This window comes from Schistocerca serialis, chromosome 10 (assembly GCF_023864345.2).
Source record: "Schistocerca serialis cubense isolate TAMUIC-IGC-003099 chromosome 10, iqSchSeri2.2, whole genome shotgun sequence".
In the NCBI taxonomy this organism is placed as follows: Eukaryota; Metazoa; Arthropoda; class Insecta; order Orthoptera; family Acrididae; genus Schistocerca; species Schistocerca serialis.
In genome coordinates this window covers 187,068,117-187,080,328 of record NC_064647.1, presented here as the reverse complement: position 1 = coordinate 187,080,328, position 12,212 = coordinate 187,068,117, and the positions used below count along the sequence as shown (strand labels likewise).

The 12,212-nt window shown below is 42.2% G+C and overlaps 1 protein-coding gene across 1 annotated transcript in view; it reads right to left on the bottom strand.

The window, feature by feature from the left end:
- LOC126424664 (thyroid adenoma-associated protein homolog) overlaps positions 1 to 12,212 on the bottom strand; it is a 249,010-nt gene that overhangs the window by 129,651 nt on the left and 107,147 nt on the right. Inside the window, 2 exon segments of the mRNA XM_050087394.1 lie at positions 4,228 to 4,383; positions 11,473 to 11,859. Of these exon segments, the coding sequence (XP_049943351.1) occupies positions 4,228 to 4,383; positions 11,473 to 11,859 (543 nt within the window).

The following is a 12,212-nucleotide window of genomic DNA, read 5'->3' as shown; positions in this document are numbered from 1 at the left end:
TCACAAGGTACTGTAACTAGCATAATCTAAGTTCTGCTTAGTCACAGGTTTTTACTTTAACTAGAAGAATATTCTGAAGATCTAATATTGTTTTTACTAAAAAGAATTTTAACAAAGTACTTGAAGATGGCCTAAGACCAAAATTGTGCAATACCATGAATATAATCTAAACGGTAACAGTTGCAGGCAGTATGGACTCATTTAAAAAAAATTCTTAGCAACTGGGAACCCAAGTTCAAAGAAACTCACTTTCTATATTTCTGCAACTATTATTTATTTACACACAAACCAGTTCAACTTTTCTCATTTTATTTATTTATTTTTTATAATGAAATACTTCTGTTTCTCAGAACTATATAACTACATAACTAATAACTCTGTACATACAATAAAGGAAAGGCAAACACTTATCTTTAACAGACAACAGAACACAGTATTAACAACTAGGATTCGAGCCCTGCCTCTGGCTCACAGGTCAAACCTCATTTTATCTGAGACTGTGTCATTCAGTTATCGCCTGACAATGGCCTCAGAAGCTGAGGATGAATTTGTGAGTAAATAAATATTAGCTTCAGACTATAGACAAACTGTTTAGCTATTTTATAACAACAAAAATAATCAATTATTATAATATACTGTAAATGGAGAGCGGCATCAAACCAGGACTGAAGACCACAACAACAACAACTGTAAATGGATAGATAAAAAAAAATCTACTCACCAAGCAGCAGCAGGCAAACACTCACACAAAATAATTTAACTTTTACAAGCTTTCAGAGCCAGTGTCTGCTTCTTCTGGCAGAAGAGTTGAAGGAGAAAGAAGAGGGGTGAAGGAAAAGAACTGGAAAGGTTTGGAGAAAGGGGTATAGTTCAGAAAAGTCACCCTGCACCCCAGGTCAGGGGACACTTGTCAGACAGGATGAGAAGAAAAAACCGAATGTTGGGGACTACACAGGATGAGGTTTGAAAACCTAAGGGCTTAAAGGTGGAAGACAGGGTAATGTGCAAGACAGAGATTACTGCTAAAACATCGTGCACAAGTTAGTAAGAGTGAAAAACTGAATGCATTGCACGTAACAGAGGTGGGAGGCGGGTTGGCGAAAAATAGACAAGTCAGAAAATGAAAGAGATAGAAAACTAAAATGGAGTGAAGAAAGGAGTAGTTAATGTGGATAAATGCTGAGACAGAAGGTCTAATGTGCAATAGTATTTAAGGAAATTGACGGAGATCCGAAATGTGAAATAATTTGGGTGAAGCCCATGGTTAAAGCAGGCTCAAACATGGTAACTGGATGTCTCTATAGGCCCCCTGGCTAAGCGGCTGTTGTGGCAGAGCACCTGAAGGAAAATTTGGAATATATTTCGAGTAGATTTCGCGACCATGTTATAATTCTGGGTGGGGATTTTAATTAGCCGGATATAGACTTGGAGACTCAAAAGTTTGTAACAGGTGGCAGGGACAAAGAATCCAGTGAAATTTTTTCAAGTGCATTATCTGACAACTACCTTGAGCAGTTAAACAGAGAACCGACTCGTGGCGATAACATATTAGACCTTCTGGTGACAAACAGACCCAAACTACTTAAAACAGTTAACGCAGAATAGAGAATCTGCGAACATAAAGCGGTTACTGCAGCGATGATTTCAGCCGTAAATAGAAATATTAAAAAAGGTAGGAAGATTTTTATGTTTAGCAAAAGTGACAAAAAGCAGATTTCAGAGTACTTGATGGCTCAACACAAAAGTTTTGTCTCAAGTGCAGATAGTGTTGAGGATCAGTGGACAAAGTTCAAAACCATTGTACAATATGCATTAGATGAGTATGTGCCAAGCAAGATCGTAAGAGATGGAAAAGAGCCACCGTGGTACAACAACCAAGTTAGAAAACTGCTGCGGAAGCAAAGGGAACTTCACAGCAAACATAAACATAGCCAAAGCCTTGCAGACAAACAAAAATTACGCGAAACGAAATGTAGTCTGGGGGGGGGGGGGGGGGGCGGCTATGCGAGAGACGTTCAATGAATTCAAAAGTAAAGTTCTACGTACTGACATGGCAGAAAATCCTAAGAAATTTTGGTCTTATGTCAAAGCAGTAGGTGGATCAAAACAAAATGTCCAGACACTCTGTGACCAAAATGGTACTGAAACACAGGATGACAGACTAAAGGTCGAAATACTAAAGGTCTTTTTCCAAAGATGTTTCACAGAGGAAGACTGCACTGTAGTTCCTTCTCTAGATTGTCGCACAGTTGACAAAATGGTAGATATCGAAATAGACGACAGAGGGATAGAGAAACAATTAAAATCACTCAAAAGAGGAAAGGCCACTGGACCTGAAGGGATACCAGTTTGATTTTACACAGAGCACGCGAAGGAACTTGCCCCCCTTCTTGCAGCGGTGTACCGTAGGTCTCTAGAAGAGCGTAGTGTTCCAAAGGATTGGAAAAGGACACAGGTCACCCCCATTTTCAAGAAGGGACATCGAACAGAGGTGCAGAACTATAGATCTATATCTCTTAACGTCTATCAGGTGTAGAATTTTGGAACACGTATTATGTTCGAGAATAATGACTTTTCTGGAGACTAGAAATCTACTCTGTAGGAATCAGCATGGGTTTCGAAAAATACGATCGTGTGAAACCCAGCTCTCGCGCTATTCATCCATTCATCCACGAGACTCAGAGGGCCATAGACACGGGCTCCCAAGTAGATGCTGTGTTTCTTGACTTCCACAACGCGTTCGATACAGTTCCCCACAGTCGTTTGATGAACAAAGTAAGAGCATATGGACTATCAGACCAATTGTGTGATTGGATTGAAGAGTTCCTAGATAAGAGAACGCAGCATGTAATTCTCAATGGAGAGAAGTCTTCCGAAGTAAGAGTGATTTCAGGTGCGCCGCAGGGGAGCGTCGTAGGACCATTGCTATTCGTAATATACATAAATGACCTTGTGGATAACATCGGAAGTTCACTGAGGCTTTTTGTGGATGATGCTAGGGTATATCGAGAGGTTGTAACAATGGAAAATTGTACTGAAATGCAGGAGGATCTGCAACGAATTGACATGGTGCAGGGAATGGCAATTGAATATCAATGTAGACAAGTGTAATGTGCTGCGAATGCATAAAAAGAAAGATCCATTATCATTTAGCTACAATATAGCAGGTCAGCAACTGGAAGCAGTTAATTCCATAAATTATCTGGGAGTAGGCATTAGGAGTGATTTAAAATGGGATGATCATATAAAGTTGATCGTCGGTAAAGCAGATGCCAGACTGAGATTCATTGGAAGAATCCTAAGGAAATGCAATCCGAAAACAAAGGAAGTAGGTTACAGTACACTTGTTCACCCACTGCTTGAATATTGCTCACCAGTGTGGGATCTGTACCAGATAGGGTTGATAGAAGAGATAGAGCAGATCCAATGGAGAGCAGCTTGCTTCGTTACAGGATCATTTAGTAATCGCGAAAGCGTTACGCAGGTAACAGATGAACTCCAGTGGAAGATTCTGCAACAGAGGCGCTCAGTAGCTCGGTACGGGCTTTTGTTGAAGTTTCGAGAACATACCTTCACCGAGGAGTCAAGCAGTATATTGCTCCCTCCTACGTATACCTCGTGAAGAGACCACGAGGATAAAATCAGAGAGATTAGAGTCCGCACGGAGGCATACTGACAATCTTTCTTTCCACGAACAAAGAGACCACGAGGATAAAATCAGAGAGATTAGAGTCCGCACGGAGGCATACTGACAATCTTTCTTTCCACGAACAATATGAGACTGGAATAGAAGGGAGAACTGATAGAGGTACACAAAGTACGCTAAGCCACACACCGACAGGTGGCTTGCGGAGTATGGATGTAGATGTAAATTAAGGCCAGGTGGGTGGTGAGAACCAAGGACTTGCACCACAATGTGCTTTACTGTTAAGTTCTAAGAGTGTACATTCTACCTATAGTGAAATAAAATATTATTAAAGTAAAATAGGAGAAATCTGAACTCACACGGAAATTTACTAACAGTTGCTCTTCCTGCACATAATTTGTGAGTGGAACAGCACAGAGGGAAAGTGCTAGTGGTACACAAAATGCTCTCTGGCTTTCAGAATGCAGATGTAGATACAGAAGAAGAGTTTGACATTTAGCTCTGTGCTGTCCGTCATACAACGTGACGGTCAGAAAGCAGAGGCTGCCACCGACCACATGACCACATACTCGGGGGCTCACCTTTTTGATGAGGGCGAGACCCCGCTGGCGCGCAGACGGCTCCTGCACGTTCACGTTGTGCCGTAGGAAGGTCCGAACCAGCTGCAGCTCCGCAGGCGAGAATGGCTCCGTTGACCTGTGGCCCTCGACTAGCAGAGAGAGAGCCGACATCCTCATCTGCAACAGAAAACAAAATGTCTAGTTGATGGAAAAATATATGAAAATGATTACAACATGATAGAAATAAATAAATAAATAAACGTCAACTGAGTACATGCATCAGCTTGGTGTGAGCCTTTGTATTTGATGCCAGTTCAGTGGGTTTTCTATCAGTCTCAGTGCTTACTTTACAAGGTAGTCTCACAATGCTGTGCAGATGCCATTCCAGAAATTTCCACCACAGAAAAATCTGAGGAGGCCACTGAGAATCAAGACCAGGACTGCCTGCGATGTCAACCAGAGGACAGTGGAGGTGGTTCATCATGACATAATGACCACACGAACCCTATTTAAAATGAGACCTATGACAGAAAATCAATGTTAGTACAAAACTCGTACACACTGCTGTTTGAGTGTTGTCATCGGCCATTCAGTGTCCACTGCTGAAGTACATCTCTACGCATTTACATTTATCTATACTCACTTGTGTCGCTTGTAGTGGGTAAAGACCACTAGTATCACAGCTGTCTTTTTCTGCCAAGTGACATCAGGTAAATATGCATAGTTTTATACCTCAAATACATTTCAATATACTCACATCAGACCAGTTTATTCATGAGAATGCAGTTCCAAAATGCAGTGTGTTAAGTTTAACACTATTTGCAATAGCTATCAATGGCATCTCAGTCACAGTCGGGAACCCTTGTTAGGCGTTCATTCTTTGTGGATAATTTTGTAATTTTCTATTGTTTATCTGCTCTTAAATCAACAATTCACCAAGTACAGGTGATCACCACAAGGCTAAAAAATGTGTGAATACAACTGGTTTTACGTTCTATTCAGAGAAAACTGGGTAAATTGTAACCACATTTGAGTTTTAAGCAACCAGAGCTCAAAATGGTCGACAGTGTTTTAAACTTCAAGGAACTAACATGGATGCTGCACTTTGAAGGGGCATAAAATCATTAAACATTTGGAAATGTCTCAGAGGAAAGACTCGGTGTGCAGACACGTCCATCTCCAGCAGTTTATTGGAACACTTGTGAGATCCCCACAAGATTATAGCAGCATTGTTCATATATCGGAATGAGCCTCCTACCTCGAGGCGCCATATGCTGTCCACTACAGAGGTATCATGCTGTCAACAGAGGCCTGTCAGCCAGGACCAGTGTCGAGTTTAGGCTAGTGAACCACCACTACAAATATGCTAACACATCTTTGAAGTGAGGCAAGGTCTGAAAATACTAGCACTGTCTCAGTTGTTGGCAGTTAGCGAACTATGTACAGTAAAACCCCTATTTTAAGTTTTTGTGTAGCCCAGACTTAAAACACAAAACAAGGAAAATGCAGAACTGAGGAAATTGTTAAAACCCCCACAAAATATAAGCAAAAACAAATATAATTGGCATATATGATTAAAAATCACAATCCTCTATAATACTCTGCATAAAATCTGTCTAAGTGAAGGAAATTAAAAGTAAAATACAATGTCTATACAATAATTTGTGGCAATGAATTTCATCAGTTCTTGAAAAATCACAGACGTGTAACAGCAAGTAAGAAGTCCTCAAAAAATTTACCCTGCAACCTAGCAGTAGTTGTATCATAATTGTGCAGTGAAGCTAAATGTTGCGAAGTTGTGTTGGCAACACCAATCATGGATTATGTCAACATTTCCTCTTACACATCGCCCCTCTCCACACAAAGGCCTAAAATATTTCCTTAATTCCGACACCACCTGTAGAGTGAACCATCACTCTCTTGAGTCACTTTTAACTTGATCAGTCATATTGAACGTCAACAGGAAGAAAAATGGGAGAAGCGAGCCATGGGGTAAGAACTTAAAATCAAGGTAAACCTTACTAGGAAAAAATGTACAACCGAGGAATTTTCAACATTGATCTTATGGGTTTTTCAGAGGAGCTACAAATTTATGGCGAAAAACATAAAATTGGAGACTGTAAAATCGAAGTTCCTCTGTTATGTGTTTGTGGGAAGACTGTTAGACACAGAAAAAATGGAAAACTAATACACTGACGTGGGTACTTATTAAGATACCGTAAAATGAGGTAATCCGATCAAAAACAGTATTTTTTTCCATCCATTTACTCTTGTGATATGAGAATAAAAATTCAGTACATTAATTTCACAACCCTGATAATGATATATTCATGTTTTACGTTATTTTTGGTTTATAATTACAGTTATTATTTTAAGTTAATTGCTGACTGGTGTCACCTCCCCTGTTGAGGCGAATCCGATCACCATTGTATTTTGTATGCAGGAACAAAATCAGATGTCCAGTGGAGTGAATCTGATCACTATTCTGATTTCTTAGAAATATATTGCTGTATTTGCAACAAAATTTTACAATTTCTAGACTAAACAAATTTTTACAAGCACATTAAACTTGAGATTTTTGCTATAAAAACACTTGCATTCACGAAAACTGACAAACAAATATTAAGTTTTAGTTATTGAATGTCACAATCAATGTGAAAAGTATTTACTTAATGTCAATCATCTATCCCTTCAAAAATTAATTTACCTCGCCTTCTATGTTCTGGAACAAATTTTTAAAATAATTTGGCCTCTTTCTACCACATTTGCATCACCAGTTTCTGGAAATACAAAATAAACATTACCATCAAGAACTTTCTTTCTCACAAACGTCATTTCATAGGTGTCATTAGACATGCTTTCAATTTTACCAACAAAAAAATCTGAACCTTTTTTTCGTAGGAAATTTTACTACTGTGAAATCGTTTTTATAAATACATGCCAATCTTTACTCTTCTCCTTGTCCATTTCTTCATTTTCATTTGACTCATGCTGTTCTAGATCACTGTTACATGTTCTGGATAGGGAGTCCTTGATTGCAGCCCTGTCACTATCATTTTCATTGAAGTCACCGAGTTAATGCTAAATGCTTAGTTTGGTGCAGCTTTTCTTTTGTTTAGTTAGAGCGAGCGTTTTTGAATTGCATTTCAAATTATGTAAAATTGCTATGGTCATAAGTGCCCATTCTGTGGCTCGATGAAGGGTAAAAAGCTGAAATTTAAATCAGCAGCAATGGAGGTGAAACTCAAGAAAGAGGGAAACTAAAAACGACAGGAAATCTTAGAAAGTTGCTATCGAAGGGTGTGTTGTTTTCCCCAAAATGAGCTTCAAATGACCAATGTCATCTCACTAACACTGATAAATTCAAGAACATGATTGGCTGAGCGCATGTCATCTGCTAAAAGTGAAAATATATCAGACGACAGCTGTAAACGGGCATGTAGCAGATTAAAATAGGGGTACTGAAGTTAAAGATGTCTCACCATCCATTGAGAACAATGGGGGAAAATGGGGGAGGATCGTCACATAAAAGATGTCAATGGCTAAAAAGATAGTGCCCAACCCAGAGTCTAGTTAAAATTACCTCCCCGCGATGACAAGACCATGAGGAAGAGGTCCAAGAACAGGGAAGAGGTTTTATGTCCCGTAAGTTATTATCCTGTAGTGCAGACCAATGTGTGTGCCATAAAAGAGCAACATGATGACATAAAACACCCTGTAGATTGGCAAAGGGAACCATGCAAACAGCAGGCCAAGGAAGAGAGACAACAGCTTTTGCCGCTATATTGGCTGCCTCGTTTCCGCATACACCAACATGCCCTGGGATCCAGAGGAATGCCACAGAGATGCCCCCCAAGTGGAGCCCATGGAGGCAATCCTGAATTCGGTGGACCTGAGAGCGGACGGGATAAAGAGCTTGGAGGTTGAAAAGAGAGCTGAGTGAATCTGAGCATATAATATACTGTATCCCCTGATGGCAGCGGATGTACTGGACAGCCTGGAGAACAGCGTCAAGTTCTGTAGTAAAAACCGAATACTGGTTGGGAAGCCGAAATGTAATGGGGATTTCGTCAATAATTAGGCACTCCCAAAACCCCAAAACTAAAGGTGATCTTGGAGATGTCAGTATAGATAAATGTGGCATCCTCCATTTGTGCACATATAGCAGCAAATGCCCAATGATAAACTATATGGGGGAGGGGGGGGGGGGATACTATCCTTGGGAAGCTGACAAAGGTCACGGAGAAGGCAGGTCGAAGGGTGAAGCCAAGGTGGTGCTGTACCCCCATTTGTCAAGAAAGTTTTAGGAAATTGGAAGGAAAGTGAATGTAGCTGTTGATGAAAGCAGACTCCTGGTGATAGTAGAGAGGAAGGGCTGCCTGCATATCCTAAATCCAAGGAGGTGTCGAAAAAAAGGCCACAGGTTGGATGAGCAGGCATGGAAGCCAGATGACTAGTGTGATGACTCAGAAGGACAGCTCGCCAATTGGACAATGGAGGTTCAGCAGTCTCAGCGTAAAGGGTTTCCACGAGGTTAGTGTAAAAAGCTCCAAACGCTAAAGGCAGAATCTAGACACCAAAGAATAGACGGCGATGCAGAGGAGTAAACTATGCTTCCACAGTCCAATTTCAAGGGCACTAAGGTGCAATATAGGCGGAGGAAGATGACTCGGTCTGTTCCCCAGGGGGTACCACTCAGAATACAGAGGGTGTTGAGGGATCGTAGACAGCGAGCCGAAAGGTATGAAACACAGGGAGACCAGTACAGCTTTCTGTCAAACACAAGTCCCAAGAATTTGGTGACATCTGCAAACGAAAAGTCAACAGGGACTAGATGTAGGGAAGGCGGATGAAACTCCGCATGAATTAACACAGACAGTCTTACTGGGAGAAAATCGGAAGCCGGTTTCGATGCTCCACGAGTGGGTGTGATCGAAACATCCTTGAAGAGATCGTTCAGGAACACTGGTCTGTTGAGAGCTGTAGTAAATCGCAAAATCATTGACAAAGAGGGAGCCCGAGACACCGGGAAGGAGACAATCCATAATTGGATTTATGGCGATGGCAAACAGTACAGCATGGAGCTTAGGGGCACCCCATTTTCTTGGGAGAAGGTACGGAATAGAGTAGTGTTCACCTGCAATTGCGTGCGTGCTTTTGTGTGTGCGCGCGTGTGTGTGTGTGTGTGTGTGTGTGTGGAGACGTGGTGCCAACTCCCTACAGTAACCTACCAAGGCCTCTGGACATACTGGCCGTAAGGTAGGTGGTCATAATGTTCTGGCTCATCAGTGAATATATATCTTCTGCTTGTTTAGTTGTTCTCTGAACTTTGGTTATCATTGTTGCCACAAATGCATCACAAATAGTGACACCAGTTTCAATGTGAACATCTCCAAAGAGATTATGTCTATTTGTAGCCATTAGATCCTATATATTACCATCATGAATGGGGTTTATCTGTTCTAGGTAGTTTTCATAGAAGACATTTAGTAATGTTTCAAAGGATCATGCCCACCACTAAAAAAACTGTAATTTTCCCAATTGATTGTTGGATGATTGAGGTCTCCACCAATGCTTACAGCATGATTGGGGCATGCATGTATAACCGAATTTAGGTTTTCTCTAAAGTTTTTGGTTACGTCAGAATATGTGTGTGGTGGGCAACAGAAGGACCCAGTTACCACTTTATTCGTACCCTTGATACCGAATCTTGCCCACACAATCTCACAAGCGGCTCCAATATCTATGTCAGTGGATTTGGGTGTCTTGACTACTGCAACAAATACACCACCATTTCCCATTTGCCTATTCTTTTGATATACACTTCAATTTTCCCCATAAATCTCATTGCTATCTATTTCAGGTTTCAACCGGTTCTCCGTACCTAGTATTACATGAGAGTCATTGCTTTCAGAAGTAATTCGAACTCTAGCACTTCGTTGTGAATGCTTTGGCAGTTAAGCACTAGGAAATACTCTCACCTGTGGGAGGCATTTCTTTCCCTCTTACAGTGACACTTCTGGGTTACCTGGACTGGATGGAGAGTCGCCTAATCTAAAAAACTGTTGCGTGAGCCCTACCTACCTAGGTATCAGTCTCTGACGTGTAGTGCACACGTGACCCATTTAGGAGCTCCCTACAGTTTTCTATCCATGGCACAAGGCCAGGAAGTCGCAGCCTTGCTTTTCACAGAACCATCAAAGTCGTTGGTTGAGTCCTTTCACTTGACTCAGAACCCAGAGGCTGCGATCAATTCTGGGGACAATGCTGCAAATTGTGACCTTAGTTGAAACTCTACATGTAATTCTGGTCTTCTCAACTTTTTCTGTCAATCGCTGCAAAAATCCAAGTACGATGTCGGAGCCCAACAACAGATATCTTTTGTTCGAGCATGTGCCACAATCAGCAGTTGCTTGCACCCTGTTCCTCAATGGCTTCCAGAATAGCCTTTTCAATACATTGAATGAGGCCCCCAGGCATACATTCTGACTGCACCTGGTGTCCTTTCCTGTCCCTTGCTGCCATTTCCCTAAGATGTACCCCGAAGATCCTTTAAACAAAAAACTGTGCCCAGAGGTTGGAAGAAATCACAAGTGACACCCACCTACAAGAAGGGCAACAGAAGTGAACTACAGAACTATTGTCCAACATCCTCGACATACATTTGCTGTAGAATCTGAGAGCATATGCCAAACTCAAATGTAAAGAGGAATATCTAAGAGACTGACCTATTTCATGCTAACCAGCACAGATTTCAAATACACTGATCATGTGAAACCTGACTTACACTTTTCTCATATGACAGATCACGGCAGTCAGGTAGATGCAGTATTTGTTGACTTCTGAAAGGCATTTGATTTGATACCACCCATACACTTATTATCAAAAGTACAATCATCTTGAATACTGAATGAGATTTATAACTGGATTGAGGAGTTTTTGGTATGAAGGACACAGCAAGTTATCTTGGACGCAGAGTCATCAACGGTTAGAGAATACAGCCAATGCGTAGCTGACAAGGGACAGCAGATATGCTGCAAATGTTTGAAGGCAAGACTGACAAGTAGTCGCAGTCTCCTTTATCGCCCTAAGTTTATTTGGGGAGTCCATGATGGACCACTCAGAGTTCCAGACATCTAACAATGATGGTGTAGGAGTAAACTCAATGTCAATTTCTGAAACTCCCATTTCCAAACTCGGCATCCTGGTAACCAAATTTGCCAAGTGCATTATACAAGAACTGTTGGCAACTTTCCCTCCACTTACCTCCTCATTCTCGTGCAGCAATGCATCCTCGAGGGCTCCGTAGGACAGTACGCCCTTCCAGAGACCTGGACGGCCGGCACCCTCACGCAGCCGCGCATCCAGTGCACCTTGCCGGTGCGCCACGCGCAGCCACGCCAGCACCGCCCGGGCACTTCCACCGGCCTCTGCGCCGCCCGCACCTCCACCGATGGCGGTGAAGGCCGCCGGGCAGGCTCGCGCTGCCGCCGCCACCAACCGCTCTGCGCCGGCTGCCGCTCCGTCGGGCACCTCGAGCGACGGCAGCAGCGGACGCACCCACGTGCGCGCCCACACCTGTTCTGCCTCCTCTCCACAGCCGCGGCTCTCCTCCCAATGCTTCAGCATCAGTGCCTCGTATGCCGATATCACCTGCGGCAGTGTCACCGGTGGCCACAGTGTCAGTACAGAAATGGAAAGTCCTCAGGAAAACTTAAATTACGTAACGAGTACAGTCAAGACTAGAGCTAACTAATACGGAACATCGTACAACTGCACAGCTACTGTGACAGCCACCTATCCACATTCTGTGCTGAATACACAGTGTAGCCACCCAGTTCTACATTTTTGTACAATGCATATTTTGAATAAGTTAAACAATGGAAACTCCAGATTGGAATATTGAGGTGTAACATGTCATTCACAGAATGACGTGTTCCATGTCCTCAGTATCCACTGGCCAATGCGGGATGTTCATCCGTTAAGCAGGAAGAACCCCCCCCCCC